This window comes from Protomyctophum bolini, assembly GCF_963924005.1.
Source record: "Protomyctophum bolini genome assembly, chromosome: 20".
Classification (NCBI taxonomy): Eukaryota; Metazoa; Chordata; class Actinopteri; order Myctophiformes; family Myctophidae; genus Protomyctophum; species Protomyctophum bolini.
The window spans coordinates 1,303,628-1,321,389 of record NC_137881.1 but is presented as its reverse complement, the minus strand read 5'-3'; the positions used below and the strand labels follow the sequence as shown (position 1 = coordinate 1,321,389).

At 45.6% G+C, this 17,762-nt stretch overlaps 1 protein-coding gene across 2 annotated transcripts in view; it reads right to left on the bottom strand.

Moving 5' to 3' along the window:
• The window catches only part of kdm5ba (lysine demethylase 5Ba), a 63,506-nt gene that overhangs the window by 4,512 nt on the left and 41,232 nt on the right, over positions 1 to 17,762 (bottom strand). For both annotated transcript variants that reach the window (XM_080792571.1, XM_080792572.1), the window contains exons 21-28: positions 15,861 to 15,999; positions 14,121 to 14,300; positions 13,653 to 13,823; positions 9,491 to 9,726; positions 8,045 to 8,270; positions 5,970 to 6,063; positions 2,415 to 2,602; positions 1,809 to 2,246 (exon numbers count right to left, since the gene is read on the bottom strand). In XM_080792571.1, coding sequence (XP_080648697.1) covers positions 1,809 to 2,246; positions 2,415 to 2,602; positions 5,970 to 6,063; positions 8,045 to 8,270; positions 9,491 to 9,726; positions 13,653 to 13,823; positions 14,121 to 14,300; positions 15,861 to 15,999 — 1,672 coding nt within the window. The remainder of the gene's footprint in view (positions 1 to 1,808; positions 2,247 to 2,414; positions 2,603 to 5,969; positions 6,064 to 8,044; positions 8,271 to 9,490; positions 9,727 to 13,652; positions 13,824 to 14,120; positions 14,301 to 15,860; positions 16,000 to 17,762) is intronic.

The window sequence follows — 17,762 nt, the reverse complement described above, 5'->3', positions numbered from 1 at the left end:
TAATCACATTTTAATCGCATATCAATAGGCCTATTTGACCTGAGCAGTGAGCTTTTTTTCTACATAAGCATAGGCAATAAAACAAGTAGTAATAATAATAGTGATAATATTATTTATATAAAGCTTCTCTGAGTACTTAAAGACACTTTTCAAGGAGAACATGAGAAAACAAATAAAACCAACTTTATTAGAGAAAAACTAAGACTATGGAATAAAATAAATTAAAGTGGAATGAGATAGCAATATTCCAGATGTGGGTTTGAATTTATAGGTGGTGGCATGTCTCTGAGTTTTGGGAAGTGCATCGTTTTGACAGTGAAACCCTGACCATTAAACACGGGCAGACGCAACGATGCAGTCTATCATTCATTGTTAAAGCTCCAAATGATATTCCCATTCGTCTTTGTGTCTGCCCGTGTAAACGCAGCAGCGAGTGTGAGGGGTTGGGGAACGGATGGAAAGTACATAGTGAAACTAACGTTAGCTCCCATGCTAGCTAGTAGCTTCCCTCGTCAACAGAACACCACCACAGATCGGGTGGAAGCTGCTGATATCACGTTGCTTGTGCCCGTGGATGGGAAATAAGATTTAAAAGGCTATGGAAGCGTGGATGAAAGGCAAAGCACAGATGTGTGCAAAGTTTTGTCGGATCTGCCAGTGTATTCCGTCTGCTGCAGTGCGTGTGTGTTCTGTCAACTTCTGTGTTGTGAGTCTGTCACTGGCTTCTGAATGCATAGTTAAAGAGCGTCATAAGCATGCGCCCTTCCTGCGCTGGAAGTAGCAGATCTACAAGTTATCTACCCGTCGCAATGCACAGCACGTTGGGCTTGTACATCTGTGTTTCTCCCGCAGTTTAGTTGAATTATATCGATTCACAACTTTATTTGCCCCCTTCACTTCAGCAGCACAGAGACGCCTGTATGATAGACTCACGGAGCTGCATGGCCAGACTTTTTTCACTGATCACATAAGTTGACATAACGCCATAACGCGGGTAACGCTCGAACAATAACTATAGCGCCGTTATGGAATGGGAAATGTAAAGCGTTAGGTTACAAATGATTGCAAATAGTAGTTTCGTTATGTAACGTAACGCGATGTAAGGGCGTTAGTCCTGCTACACTGCTACAGACCCAGTAAACCCACAGAAACACTGTTACTATAGACCCAGTCCACCTGAGGAGCCCACAGAAAAAAAACAATTTACTTGTAGGGGGCTGTGTGACCATTTGTGACCAGAATTATCTGTATTTGGCTGCGGACCCCCATTGGAAAATATGTAGTTCCCCCAGAAGCAAAGATTTGAGTTAAAACGTTCACTCTGAAAGAATATATATTCAAAGATTCACACCAGACTTTCAGGATTTTTCCAAAAAATAGCAGATCTACAAGCTCACAGCGCGATAGTAAATAAAATAGCAGATCTACAAGCTCACAGCGCGATAGTAAATAAAATAGCAGATCTACAAGCTCACAGCGCGATAGTAAATAAAATAGCAGATCTACAAGCTCACAGCGCGATAGTAAATAAAATAGCAGATCTACAAGCTCACAGCGCGATAGTAAATAAAATAGCAGATCTACAAGCTCACAGCGCGATAGTAAATAAAATAGCAGATCTACAAGCTCACAGCGCGATAGTAAATAAAATAGCAGATCTACAAGCTCACAGCGCGATAGTAAATAAAATAGCAGATCTACAAGCTCACAGTGCGATAGTAAATAAAATAGCAGATCTACAAGCTCACAGCGCGATAGTAAATAAAATAGCAGATCTACAAGCTCACAGATAGTAAATGGAGCATCACCTCGTCTCCTTCCGGCTCGCGGCACCACGGCGCGGCGCACAGAGAGTAGTCCTCCTCGTCTGAGTCCGATGGCGCCGGCGCAGGGGGAGGAGCTGACACAGGGGGAGGAGCCGACGCAGGGGGAGGAGCCGGCGACTCTGGGGGAGGAGCCGGGCGGTCAGGGCTGAGCGGAGGAGAGCTGGACCTCTTGGTGGCCGGCGTGGTGGAGGTGATGGAGGCGAGCTCACTGTGCTGGTGGTGCTGGTGGTGCTGGTGGTGGTGGCTCTTCTCCCTGTGCGTGGACTTGGACCTCTTCTTGCGGGACTTCTTGGCCCGGTCCCGGTCCCGGTCCCGGTCTCGGTCCCGAGACGAGTCGGAGCTGTCCTTACGCCGCTTGGTCCTCTTGTGCTCCTTCTGGCCGTTCAGAACCGCCTCCTTTTTGTGACAGGAACCTCCGTTCTGTTAACACACACACACACACACACACACACACACACGATAACATCTCAGCTACGAGCCACGCCAAGCTGTACTGATACACGGCCCGGTCCCATCGGTCCCATCGGCCCGGAAAAGAGCCGATCTACAAGCTCACAGCTTGTAGTCTATAGGGAAAAGGAGTGTTACCTGTGTTGGGTGGAGGCTCCCTCTGTGGTGGTGGTGGTGGGGGGGGTGGGGGTCCGAGGGGCTCCTGGGGGGAGGAGGGGGGGGAAGCAGGCAGCGCAGCACGGCCCGGTACAGCTGCTCCGTCTCTGGGAGGGTGACCTGGAGCAGGAAGCCCTCCACCATCAGCTCCTCCAGATCTGGACCCAGAACTACAGGGAACAGGAAACACCACACTATGACCCAGAACTACAGGAAACACCACACTATGACCCAGAACTACAGGAAACAGGAAACACCACACTATGACACAGAACTACAGGAAACAGGAAACACCACACTATGACACAGAACTACAGGAAACACGACACTATGACACAGAGCTACAGGAAACAGGAAACTACACACTATGACACAGAGCTACACACCACAGTGTCTCACGTTGCCTCTCGCAATGTTCAAATGCTCCCGTCGTACAGTCTGGAGCAACGGAAGCTCTGATCACGAGTAAAATATAAATGCTCCCGTCGTACAGTCTGGAGCAACGGAAGCTCTGATCACGAGTAAAATATAAATGCTTCCGTCGTACAGTCTGGAGCAACGGAAGCTCTGATCAAGAGTAAAATATAAATGCTCCCGTCATACAGTCTGGAGCAACGGAAGCTCTGATCATGAGTAAAATATAAATGCTTCAGTCATACAGTCTGGAGCAACGGAACCTCTGATCACGAGTAAAATATAAATGTTTCCGTCGTACAGTCTGGAGCAACGGAAGCTCTGATCACGAGTAAAATATAAATGCTTCCGTCATACAGTCTGGAGCAACGGAAGCTCTGATCATGAGTAAAATATAAATGCTTCCGTCATACAGTCTGGAGCAACGGAAGCTCTGATCATGAGTAAAATATAAATGATCCCGTCATACAGTCTGGAGCAACGGAAGCTCTGATCACGAGTAAAATATAAATGCTTCCGTCATACAGTCTGGAGCAAATATAAAAAATAATATTTTGACATATGCCACTTGAATTAAGGCGACTTGATTGATTGACATCAAAAAGGCCTGTCAGCTCAAACCCACAATGCAAGTATTTTGTTTTCAAGAGTGTTGCCGTCTGTAGTATAGCATTACAAATTAAATCCAAAGAAATCCTACCTATAACCTATTCCATTTCTCCCCCTCAATTTCCCATTCAGAAGTGTATTTGTCTTAATATGTAACGCCAGCTCCGCTATTCCAAAGCCCAAGATCAGGTACATATATATTTTATTTTTTATCCCACAATTTTGTAACCCAGTTTTCTTTTCACCCAGTGCCAATTATCTAATGTAATCCTGGGCGCTACACTTCCTCTGCCAACCTGGGGGGGCAGCGGACTGACCTCATGCCTCCTTCTATGCATGAGGAGTCCAAGCTGCTTCTTGTCACCTGACAGAGGGGAATTTCCCCGGCCGGACGTAGCGCGTGGAAGGAACACGTTATTCCGACAAGTTCCTCTCCCCTCCATCAGGCGCCCCGGCTGGCCAGGGGGAGGTCGTTTTAGAGACCAGGATTACAGCATGTTTTTGTGAGGGTACCTACCCTAGGGGACACGGGGAGAACATGCAAACTCCACACAGAAAGGCCCTTTCGCCAACCCCCGCCTCGGGTATGGGCACTGATGACGCGGAGGAGGGAACACGCCGCCGGTGCCCACAGTGTCCCCAGCGGGAATCGAACCCAGGACCTTCTAGCTGTGAGGCGACAGCACTACCAACTGTGCCATGCACCGTGCCCTAGATCAGGTACATAATTTAAACTATTTTCACTCATAATATTGTTTTTCGGTGGGTAGATCTTGCCCAGCTGGTCATTTTGAAAGAAAGTAGCTCTACAGTCAAAAAAGAGTGGGCACCCCTGGTCTAATACCTAACACCTAACCGTCCCTCTACACAGTAGAGGAATGGTGCTGTGATGCTCTGTAGGACAGGTGTTAGTATTAGTAATGGTTGCTCTGTGTAGGGGTTAGTATTAGTAATGGATGCTCTGTGTAGGGGTTAGTATTAGTAATGGTTGCTCTGTGTAGGGGTTAGTATTAGTAATGGTTGCTCTGTGTAGGGGTTAGTATTAGTAATGGTTGCTCTGTGTAGGTGTTAGTATTAGTAATGGTTGCTCTGTGTAGGTGTTAGTATTAGTAATGGTTGCTCTGTGTAGGTGTTAGTATTAGTAATGGTTGCTCTGTGTAGGTGTTAGTATTAGTAATGGATGCTCTGTGTAGGGGTTAGTATTAGTAATGGTTGCTCTGTGTAGGGGTTAGTATTAGTAATGGTTGCTCTGTGTAGGGGTTAGTATTAGTAATGGTTGCTCTGTGTAGGTGTTAGTATTAGTAATGGTTGCTCTGTGTAGGTGTTAGTATTAGTAATGGTTGCTCTGTGTAGGTGTTAGTATTAGTAATGGTTGCTCTGTGTAGGTGTTAGTATTAGTAATGGATGCTCTGTGTAGGTGTTAGTATTAGTAATGGTTGCTCTGTGTAGGGGTTAGTATTAGTAATGGTTGCTCTGTGTAGGTGTTAGTATTAGTAATGGTTGCTCTGTGTAGGTGTTAGTATTAGTAATGGTTGCTCTGTGTAGGGGTTAGTATTAGTAATGGTTGCTCTGTGTAGGGGTTAGTATTAGTAATGGTTGCTCTGTGTAGGTGTTAGTATTAGTAATGGTTGCTCTGTGTAGGGGTTAGTATTAGTAATGGTTGCTCTGTGTAGGGGTTAGTATTAGTAATGGTTGCTCTGTGTAGGTGTTAGTATTAGTAATGGTTGCTCTGTGTAGGGGTTAGTATTAGTAATGGATGCTCTGTAGGTGTTAGTATTAGTAATGGTTGCTCTGTGTAGGTGTTAGTATTAGTAATGGATGCTCTGTAGGTGTTAGTATTAGTAATGGATGCTCTGTAGGTGTTAGTATTAGTAATGGTTGCTCTGTGTAGGGGTTAGTATTAGTAATGGTTGCTCTGTGTAGGTGTTAGTATTAGTAATGGATGCTCTGTGTAGGGGTTAGTATTAGTAATGGTTGCTCTGTGTAGGGGTTAGTATTAGTAATGGATGCTCTGTGTAGGGGTTAGTATTAGTAATGGTTGCTCTGTGTAGGTGTTAGTATTAGTAATGGATGCTCTGTGTAGGTGTTAGTATTAGTAATGGTTGCTCTGTGTAGGTGTTAGTATTAGTAATGGTTGCTCTGTGTAGGTGTTAGTATTAGTAATGGATGCTCTGTGTAGGTGTTAGTATTAGTAATGGATGCTCTGTGTAGGTGTTAGTATTAGTAATGGATGCTCTGTGTAGGTGTTAGTATTAGTAATGGATGCTCTGTGTAGGGGTTAGTATTAGTAATGGTTGCTCTGTGTAGGTGTTAGTATTAGTAATGGATGCTCTGTGTAGGTGTTAGTATTAGTAATGGATGCTCTGTGTAGGTGTTAGTATTAGTAATGGTTGCTCTGTGTAGGTGTTAGTATTAGTAATGGTTGCTCTGTGTAGGGGTTAGTATTAGTAATGGTTGCTCTGTGTAGGTGTTAGTATTAGTAATGGTTGCTCTTGAAGGGTTAGGGTTACTGACCGTGTAGAGGAATGGTGTTGCGATGCTGGGTGTAGAAATAACCATGTATTTCCTGAGTGGGATGTGAAGAAGACTTCTTCCACCAATGTCTCGCCTGCAGGAACAAAAAGATGTTGAACTACATATTTTCAGAAAATGTTTGAGAACCACCGACATAGAACCACTGACATAGAACCACTGACATAGAACCACTGACATAGAACCACTGACATAGAACCACCGACATAGAACCACCGACATAGAACCACTGACATAGAACCACCGACATAGAACCACCGACATAGAACCACCGACATAGAACCACCGACATAGAACCACCGACATAGAACCACTGACATAGAACCACTGACATAGAACCACTGACATAGAACCACCGACATAGAAAACTGTCAGGACTTCGAGAACATTTGTAGAATCGTCTAAATGCGTTAAGTCGGCTTCTTTCAGAACTAAATGCAATGTTATTAATGTTATTAATGTTATTAGATCCAATATTAAGAAGAATCACCAATCAGCCAAAAAAAAGGCTATGAAATAATAAAGCGGTAATCTCTCCCTACCTTTAAAATTAAATGTTTTCAAACGGCAGCCAGCAAAACAAAAAACAAAAAAAGTAATATGTAATATGTGTTAGGGCATTAACATAATAATGGAATAGTCGACTAGAAAAACACTAGTCGACACGGTTAATTGACATCCGATTATTCGCTAATATTATTTCTAATATTTTTTATGATTTTTATGATTTTTCTTTTTTCTTTTCTACAGCAGACATGCAGGCATGCAGCTGTGAGCTCGGTTGTTTTGTTGGTAGTTCGCCAACTTCAGTGCTAATCCAGTCCTGGCTGATTGTTTTCATATCCAAGACTACTGTACGTGGGTTTTGCCGTCACCCTCACTCGTGTGGGCGGTGGAGACTAGCAGCATTCAAGACAGTTTTTCTTTGGGAAAAGCATAATGCGATAAGTATGCCTCATAGGCTCATACGCTCAATGGGGACAACTACAGTGTGTAAATACTTTTACTATTGGTGAGTTTATTACTGTAGTTTGTTCAACAAGTTAGATTGGAGACGTGTCGTCCGGTACAGTAAAGTATAGCAGGAGTTCCTCCTCACTCTGCCCAATATTATCCAGTTTGGTGACAGTCAAACTACAGTAGCTCTTGCCGTGATTTCATGTTTCTTCATGCTTATCCAACAAACAAACAAACCGCCATGCCGCACGATCATAGTTATAACAGTCTCGATGGAGTTAAGTAGTTGATCATCTTCATAGCCTGGCAGCCTGCTAGCTAGCAAACCTAGTATGTAATCATAACCTCCTCCTAGCTTGTAGCTCCTTCTAAAAACCAAAGGAACTGTGGTTGTAACTTGTTGTTGAACATTTAGGGTTGTATGAAAAACATCGCATGGTTCATTCCTCCTCCTCCTCCTCCTCCCCGCTCCAGTCTCCACTCTCCAAACATTGTGAACAACGTAACATGCTATTCTGCTCCGTAGAACGGTCTTGCGCATCAAAAATAGCAGATCTACAAGCTCACAACACGTCCATCCGTGAGTCATTGTGGACTGGCAACTTTGACTTGAAACAGCTGAGCTAATTTTGGCCAATCAGAGCGGCATTCAGCTTAATCTAGTCAGAGAGTGGCGACACTCGCGTTGACTCCCATCGTAACAATGGAATGAGGAAGTGCTCATTCTATCTCAATGGGATAGTTCCAATGTGTGGAACTATAGCCCATAGGCACCCGCTTTGTCTCAATGGGATAGTTCCAATGTGTGGAACTATAGCTCATAGCGCGCTACGAGCTTGTAGGTCTGCTATTTTTGAAAAATCGAAGAACGACTGACATAGAAACACAGCTTTTTCAGAAGACTGTCAGGACGTAGAAGAGATTTTTAGAATCTGATCTCAGGTCAGAATGGGTTAATGCCCTAATATGTGCCATTCTGGGAAAAGTACTAATATTACAGTAACTACGTTACGTACCTTATTAATAAGTACTAATATTACAGTAACTACGTCACGTACCTTATTAATAAGTACTAATAGTACAGTAACTACGTTACGTACCTTCCCGTGCTTGGCCGTCCTGGCCACCTGCTCCAACATGGCGTCCAGCGTGGTGCCCTGCTGGACTCTGTGCTGCCAGCGCACCGTCCGCTCGATCAGGAAGCGCAGGGCATCGCCCTCGGGGAGGCGGACCCTGATGCGCTGCAGAGAGGCCAGCAGGGGGAGCACCTTGTCCAGAGGGGGCTTCCGCGAGCGCTGACACAGCGGGCACAGCCAGGGCTGGTTGCTAGGGTAACCATAGAATACACTTCATTACAGCACAGGGATGGTTGCTAGGGTAACCATAGAATACACTTCATTAGAGCACAGGGCTGGTTGCTAGGGTAACCATAGAATACACAGCGGGCACAGCCAGGGCTGGTTGCTAGGGTAACCATAGAATACACTGCATTAGAACACAGGGCTGGTTGCTAGGGTAACCATAGAATACACTTCATTAGAGCACAGGGCTGGTTGCTAGGGTAACCATAGAATACACTGCATTACAGCACAGGGCTGGTTGCTAGGGTAACCATAGAATACACTGCATTACAGCACAGGGCTGGTTGCTAGGGTAACCATAGAACTGCATTAGAGCACAGCACAGGGCTGGTTGCTAGGGTAACCATAGAACTGCATTAGAGCACAGCACAGACCCATAAGGGTCAATTTGGTTCCAAACCATCATTTATCTGGGGACCCTCTGGAAATCCCTCAAGGACCCCTGGGGGTCCCCGGACCCCACTTTGAGAACCACTGCATTATAGTTTAATGTCGAGTAATTATTTTCTAATTCGGTTAGTTTTAGTTTGTTCATAGATCATTTTTGGGGTCCTTGACATGAAATATTGAGCACCACTGATACAGAAACATGAGGTATTATTATAATAAATATTGAGCACCACCGATACAGAAACATGAGGTATTTCAGAGAACTGTCAGGATTTAGATTTCAACGTCAGGCCTAAATGGGTTAACCGTTTCAGTTCAGACGACGTGTGAGACCGTCATAAGGATTAGAAACGATCGTAGCCTTTGACGTCTGTGGACGTCCTAGTGACTGACACGGGGCGAGATAAGAATATTCCGAATTTTTCCTTTTCGCTTGCCGTATGCTAACGCTCTGTGCAACTATTAGCTTGTCATTGACTCCCATGTTAGCGCGGCGGAAAGAATGACTCGTATCTCCTCATCCAGGGCGCTCTCCGTGGTGATGAATGGATCGATATGCTGGCGCTTCATTTCTGCTCCTCATCCGTCTCTCCCGCAAAATATGAACGCTTTTTGGATCATATATCGTATAAATTAAAACGATCGGGATGTTTAGGTCAATTTGTCAAGTCAACTTTTTTAGGAAAGTGTTTCCGGTTCATGGCTTTCAGAGTAAAAGCGCTCAGACAACTCTGGCACCCCAGAGCTCCTATTTTGATGCACTTCCGGCACTAAATGTGTTTTAACGACACTAACCTTGTGCTGTGGTTGTTGTCGGAGGTTCCCGTGGCGACGCAGCCGCTGTGGAAGGCTTCTCGGCAGAGCTGGCACTGAGCCATGGCGCCCTGCGGCGCCCGGTGACACACACACACGCCCACTTCAGGCTCCTCCCCCTCCGACGACGGCAGGGGGAGGAGCTTAGCCTGGTTGGACGCCCTCAGAGCCAGCAGGGTGTCCATCTCCTTCTGACGCACCTCGGCTAGCGTGGCCATCTGGAGAGGAAGGGGTCAACATCGTTATAACATCTGGAGAGGAAGGGGTTAACATCGCTATAACATCTGGAGAGGAAGGGGTTAACATCGCTATAACATCTGGAGAGGAAGGGGTTAACATCGCTATAACATCTGGAGAGGAAGGGGTTAACATCGCTATAACATCTGGAGAGGAAGGGGTTAACATCGCTATAACATCTGGAGAGGAAGGGGTTAACATCGCTATAACATCTGGAGAGGAAGGGGTTAACATCGCTATAACATCTGGAGAGGAAGGGGTTAACATCGCTGTAGATCGGCTATTTTCACCATTCAAACCAAGTGTAAAATGACTTATACTGGATCTCTTGTCCACTATAGTCCCTCCCTGACATTTTAGTCTAGTTTTTATTTGTTGACGAAATTGTCAGTACATTTATTAGTTTTAGTCATCGTAGCTTCGTTTCCATTTAGTTTCGTCAGTGAAAAAACGGTAGTCGGCAATTTTTCCATCTTAGTTTTAGTGGAGGAAATCAACTCACAGCAGAAGATACATACTGGTAGTAATAGGGCTGCACGATTCATCGGATTTTAATCGAAATCGCGATTTTTGGATTTGGACGATTAAAAAAAAAAAAAGTTTTTCTCTTTAACTAGCCCATTGACGCCTGGTGTAACGTATACGTTGTTCTACCCTTGATGCCGGCCGTGCTCTCTGTGTCTCATCAGCTATTGCTATACATGTAGCAACATAACTATTTAAAAAGAAAAACATCAGAATTTGAAGGTTTTCAGAAACCTTAGGTCAGGCCCTAGAAGGCGTTCCCAGATTTGGCCTCAGGCATCAATGGGCTAGGGCATTTACGGTAAATCTCTCTCGCACTCGCCTGCAGGCTGCCGGGCTACCGTAGTTACTTCCTCCTCCCTCTGCCGCGCAAGAGAGAAAAGCAGCGTTGGCATGTCTGCCACGGGGAGCGATAGGAACGAGGATTTAGTTGCTAAAATAAGGCTAGACAATGTCTGTCGTCTGGAAATGACTCGGCTTCTCCGTTTCAGATGTGGAGCAAAACTACTCGGCGTTGTAAAAGTTGTGGATGCACACGCCGCTGTGCTTCTGTATGTTTCCCGGGTGCTGGAGCCGGTCGGGACGCTCGTGTTGCCTTTTTACGGGGACAGGTTTTAGTTCCGACATAGTGGAGGGTCGTTCCCTGTGGGAGACGGCGGCAGCACGCCTGGAGAATGGACAGGCATAGCGGCGAGAGTAGCTCTGGTCCATAGCCCTGATGCTAATTCTACCCTAGCATTAGGGCTATGGACCAGAGCTAAATCGGCGAGTGGGACTGCTGATGCAGTCTGCAGAACATGAAGCTTTAATATCAATACCGTGTCCTGACCTACTGTCCCTTATTATCGTAAAGTCGGGTAGTGTACACTACGGTTTATTTTGCATCGAGGAGCCAATAGCCATGTGTGTCTGACTGTACATCGTCTCGGCTAAAAACAAAGGGAAAGCCTGCCTTATGTTTCGCCGTACGACCTGTTGCATCAGCGTGCTAAGAAATTGCTGATCTGCAAGCTCACGACGTGTCACCTCAGCAACACGTTGTGAGCTAGTAGATCGGCTATTTTCAGCACACGTAAAAATGGAGGATGAGACGTTCAGAAACCTTTGTCTTCACAGTACAAGCATCAGCTGTCACAAGTTGAAAAGAGATGTGGCCTCATTATTTTTCACATGGCCCATAATATGACAAGACAGAATCAAAATGAAAAAGGATTAGGCCTACAGATTCAGTGGCATTTCACATTGCAAAAGGGTGCAGGAAGAGTGGGCACCTAAACATTAAATTGGCTATTTTTTAAGAATTAATTTGGACATTTTGTAAACGTTTCTCTGACAGAGACATCGGACATGTTTGGTTGGTTTAAAACGAACCATGGTCCGCTTACCCCTTTGGTTCGGTTGGTGTGAACGTGCATCCGAACTCTGGTGCGGATCAAAGAAACTAACCATGGTCCGCTAAAAAAAGGCCGGACTCGGTTGGCTTCCAAACGAACCACACGGTGCGGTTCGTTACTGGTGTGAACGCATTCGGACTTTATAGAGGACCAAATACAGCACGATAGCCAAAATAGCCGCCGGGCGTCGGCAGTCGTGAGGCTGCATTAATAATTAGTTATAAAAGCATGTATTTTTTACGGGGATCACTATTGATATGACGGCTGACAGTCTGGTTTTATTTTATAATGTATATGTCGAGGCGCAGCGCAAATGTAATGGCAGCGTACGAGGTTCACAACACATGCGCAAAAATAACAGATGTACAAGTTATCGACACGGAATGGTATGTACGGTATGGTACACGATGTAAGCTTGTAGATCTGTTTATTTTAAGCATGCGCCGCCGCCACGCAAAGTTATGACAAAGCATCATGCGATGCATGAAGTCTTCATGCGAGAGTTTCTCTTTCAACTCGTGTCCCCTCCTTTTTCTGTGTGTGTGTGTGTGTGTGTGTGTGTGTGTGTGTGTGTGTGTGTGTGTGTGTGTGTGTGTGTGTGTGTGTGTGTGTGTGGGCGCGCACACATGAGGGGGAGAGACCCATATATTTATATGGGAGAGACGCAGAGACAGAGACATATTAAAAATCATCCATGTCACGCACGGCCGCACGTATAGAGAAAAAGCCAATGTTAAATAAGCTATAATACACAGGTGGTCCCAAATGATTCATTGATTACATCACTATAGCAAAAGACGTAAAACTAGGTCAACTCAATTAGCTGCAGCGGAGCTGTTCTGACTTGAAGCTCAATAACCTACTAACTGACCACCTTCTAGTTTAAACCATAAGATGACATGGAAAATGCCCGATGATTTGATGCAGAAATAACATAATTGTATCTAATCGGGTCAAGGTGCACACATGGAAGAAAAGTCCTTTTTATCGGGGATAACTAGCTTGTTGTAGGCTGTAATACGTCTCCGTGAATTGTATGCATCAGCAGCAAGCACATTATTGTTCAAACACCTGCTCCTCTGTTCATCTGTTGCTCTCATTTGGCTAATGAAATAATTAATAAGAATGAATGCAATAGCAAGTTGTTGCTGTTCTCTTCTCTCTCTGTGTGACTGAAGGTTGCCCCAAAAAATGTAGACAGTGATTTCCCCTCATGTTCTTTTTCCCTCCATCGTAAAATGACCTTTTCTTTTTTTCACTATTTGGTTTGCTTAACATGTCCACGTGTCACTTGTTTACATATTTGGTACGCTTTACAAAGTCCAGTGTGAACACCAAAACGGACCAAAATCAATCCTTGATCCGGACCTTCTAAGCGGACTTTGGGTGTGAAAGCGCCCTAGGACAATAGACTGAGACAAAGACAACAGAAGTCCACTCACCGCGGCGGCAGAGTCCTTGCTCTCCGACAGAGAGACTAGGACAATAGACTAAGACAAAGACAACAGAAGTCCACTCACCGCGGCGGCAGAGTCCTTGCTCTCCGACAGAGAGACTAAGACAATAGACTAAGACAAAGACAACAGAAGTCCACTCACCGCGGCGGCAGAGTCCTTGCTCTCCGACAGAGAGACTAGGACAATAGACTAAGACAAAGACAACAGAAGTCCACTCACCGCGGCGGCAGAGTCCTTGCTCTCCGACAGAGAGACTAAGACAATAGACTAAGACAAAGACAACAGAAGTCCACTCACCGCGGCGGCAGAGTCCTTGCTCTCCGACAGAGAGACTAAGACAATAGACTAAGACAAAGACAACAGAAGTCCACTCACCGCGGCGGCAGAGTCCTTGCTCTCCGACAGAGAGACTAAGACAATAGACTAAGACAAAGACAACAGAAGTCCACTCACCGCGGCGGCAGAGTCCTTGCTCTCCGACAGAGAGACTAAGACAATAGACTAAGACAAAGACAACAGAAGTCCACTCACCGCGGCGGCAGAGTCCTTGCTCTCCGACAGGGCTCTCTCTACGTCGCTCAGAGAGTCCAGCGTTGAGGAGCTCCTCTTGTTGCTCTGCATCAGGATGGCTTCCTTTCTCTCACGTTTAGAGGAGCGGGCCTTCAGTGGACCGGAACCGACGTCACACGTTGGACACAGAACCTGCAGAGAGACAGACAGACAGAACGTCACACGTTGGAACACAGAACCTGCAGACAGACAGACAGAACGTCACAGGGTGAGCTGGTCACTTACCTCTAACAGAGAATAGGGTGAGCTGGTCACTCACCTCTAACAGAGAATAGGGTGAGCTGGTCACTCACCTCTAACAGAGAATAGGGTGAGCTGGTCACTTACCTCTAACAGAGAATAGGGTGAGCTGGTCACTCACCTCTAACAGAGAATAGGGTGAGCTGGTCACTCACCTCTAACAGAGAATAGGGTGAGCTGGACACTCACCTCTAACAGAGAATAGGGTGAGCTGGACACCAGGAAGGTCTTGGCTGCGCTCTCCTTCCAGGCCTGGACGTCAGTGACCAGCGCCTCCAGCCGGCTCAGAGGGTCCAGCCAGACGGGGATGCTCTCGGCCCGCTCCACCAGCTCCGAGAGGCTGTCCAGCACCGGGATACGACCGCCCAACTGGCCAATAGGAGAACAGTACATTAACACACCGGGATACGACCGCCCCCCCCCAACTGGCCAATAGGAGAACAGTACATTAACACACCGGAATACGACCGCCCCCCCAACTGGCCAATAGGAGAACAGTACATTAACACACCGGGATACGACCGCCCCCCAACTGGCCAATAGGAGAACAGTACATTAACACACCGGGATACGACCGCCCCCCCAACTGGCCAATAGGAGAACAGTACATTAACACACACATGTACACACAAATCAGGGAAGTTAACAATTACCATAATCGTAAATTGTATAATCACCGTTAAGTAGGCATGTAATAACCATATATATCGATATTAATCCCGACGATATGAATCTATTCATTGAAATAAAATAAAATATTTTTTAGGGGGGCTAGTGTGTGATGTGAAATGTGAGCTTTAGTCATATTCCATCATGTTCAAGTGCTTTTGGAGAGAACTGATACCTAGTCACTTTCAGTAGTAGATAGATAGATCTTTATTTGTCATTGCTTTTTTTTTTAATATATTTTTTATCCCACAATTTTGTAACCCATTTTTCACCCCTGTGTCAATCATCTATCTAATGTGATCCTGGGCTCTACACACCCTCCACCAACCTGGGGAGAGCAACGGACTTGAACTCATGCTCCCTTCATGCCTGAGTGTCCAAGTTGCTCCTTTACACCTGACAGGGGGGAGTTTCCCTGGTTGGACGTAGCGTGTGGAAGGAACACGTTATTCCAACCAGTTCCTTTCCCCTCCATCAGAGGGGGGAGGCAGTTTAGAGACCAGGATTACTGTCCTAGGGGACACGGGGAGAACATGTGAGGGTACCTACCCTAGGGGACACGGGGAGAACATGCAAACTCCACACAGAAAGGCCCAACCCCGCCTTCGGGTATGGGCACTGATGACGTGGAGGAGGAAACACGCCACCAGCACCCACGGCGCCCCGAGCGGGAATCGAACCCAGGACCTTTTAGCTGTGAGGCGACAGCACTACCAACTGTGCCACCAGTGTGTGTGTCTGTGACTGTAGAGGGGAGCTGTGTGTGTCTGTGACTGTAGAGGGGAGCTGTGTGTGTCTGTGACTGTAGAGGGGAGCTGTGTGTGTCTGTGCCCAGGTGATGATGGTCGTTGATGCTCATCAAGGAAGGCAATTATGTTTCTGCACTGTCAAAAGTAATGCTACTTCTTTTGCAATGTAGTTAAATAAAATGACAAATCATGACAATGAACACAATATTTTGGGGCCGATCAAATAATTTACAAGAAGAAAAACAAAACAAATAGTGTTGTCTCCTGCCTTTATTTTCTTCTTTCTAATGATTTGATCGGCCCCAAAACATTGTGTTCATTGTCATGATTTGTCACGATCCCAGTTGGCTTTGTCCGCGGCGTATAACCGTCTTTAAATAAATACTTTCAGAAACGGCTATGGGAAAAATGCATTGCTTTTCATTTCCTGGGCCTGGGTCGTTCTGAAAGGGGGAGTGGTTGCACCACTCAGAACTGGACCTCGACATGAAACCCAGTTCTGGTTCTTCACCTGGAGCGCCTCGGCCTCCTGAAGCCAGTCCTGAGCCTTCAGCACCACGTCCTTCAGCTGCAGGCAGTTGGGAAGATATGCAGGGATGTTCTCCACCTCCAGGAGCGCTGCTTCTAGAGTCTCTATGGAGCGACTGGGTCTGAGAACACAAGACGACATGTTTGTCTTCTAGAGTCTCTATGGAGCGACTGGGTCTGAGGAACACAAGACGACATGTTTGTCTTCTAGAGTCTCTATGGAGCGACTGGGTCTGAGGAACACAAGACAACATGTTTGTCTTCTAGAGTCTCTATGCAGCGACTGGGTCTGAGAACACAAGACAACATGTTTGTCTTCTAGAGTCTCTATGGAGCGACTGGGTCTGAGGAACACAAGACAACATGTTTGTCTTCTAGAGTCTCTATGGAGCGACTGGGTCTGAGGAACACAAGACGACATGTTTGTCTTCTAGAGTCTCTATGGAGCGACTGGGTCTGAGGAACACAAGACAACATGTTTGTCTTCTAGAGTCTCTATGGAGCGACTGGGTCTGAGGAACACAAGACGACATGTTTGTCTTCTAGAGTCTCTATGGAGCGACTGGGTCTGAGGAACACAAGACAACATGTTTGTCTTCTAGAGTCTCTATGGAGCGACTGGGTCTGAGGAACACAAGACAACATGTTTGTCTTCTAGAGTCTATGGAGCGACTGGGTCTGAGGAACACAAGACAACATGTTTGTCTTCTAGAGGCTCTATGCAGCGACTCATACCCTGAAGAAGGCAACTCGTTTGTCGAAACGTTGGTAAATAAAACGTTTTGTTGGCATCGTGACTAGGAGCTGTGCGACCTCTCCTTTCCGTTATAGAGTGTGTCTCCCGTGCTCAGCACCTCCCTACTCTCTTTGTTTGCCCAGTTTGATCACTTCAAAAACTCTTTCATCTTAAAATAACTAATGTCCGAAAAAAGCCAATCTACAAGCTCCGCAACACTTCACGCTGCGACGTGTTGTGAGCTTGTAGATCTGCAATTGTCGGTGCACAGCAGCATGCTTTGACAGAAGATACACCGAATGCTTCTATGGAATCCCAATGAGTGAAATGGCAGAACTTTAACCCATTTTGGGCGGGGAACCCCTTTTGGTGTTAGCATTACGTTATGCTTTAGCTATTGAAAAATAGCAGATCTTTTTTTAGAAAAATGGAAGAACGACTGACGCACAGAGAAACATAGCGTTTTCAGAAAACTGTCAGGATGTAGAAGACATTTTTTCAGGTCAAAATGGGTCAAAATAACTAATGTCCGAAAGAAGCCAATCTACAAGCTCGCAACACTTCACGCTGCGACGTGTCGTGAGCTTGTAGATCTGCCATTTTCGGTTCACAGAAGATACACCGAATGCTTCTATGGAATCCCAATGAGTGAAATGGCAGAACTTTAAAGGACAACTTTAGTTTTTTTCAACCAAGGTTCATGTTTTAGGTTGTTATTAGAGAAACTAAAAGATGAGTGTTCTTTTTCTTTCAGAACACTAATTTTTTCTTTCAGAACACTCATTTTTTAACACAATTTTATGGTGATTTCTTTTTTTATTATTTACTATAGTCCTAATAAACGCCAGGAAATTACATCTGGCCACAAAAGATCACGGGATCTATTGAATGTGACAAACTGACATATTGAGCCTATACACACAGTATAAGCCTTCCCCCAGTAGGCTACCTTCACAATCAGTAGATCCTGTGATCTTCTGTGGCCAGATGTAATTTCCTGGCGTTTATTAGGACTATAGTAAACCATAAAAAAAGAAATCACCATAAAATTGTGTTAAAAAATACATATTTAGCCCCATGCTCGAATGCCCCCGCCCCCCCTGTCAAAAACAGCTAAAATCCCTAAAACGAAAGAAAGCAGCAAATGAA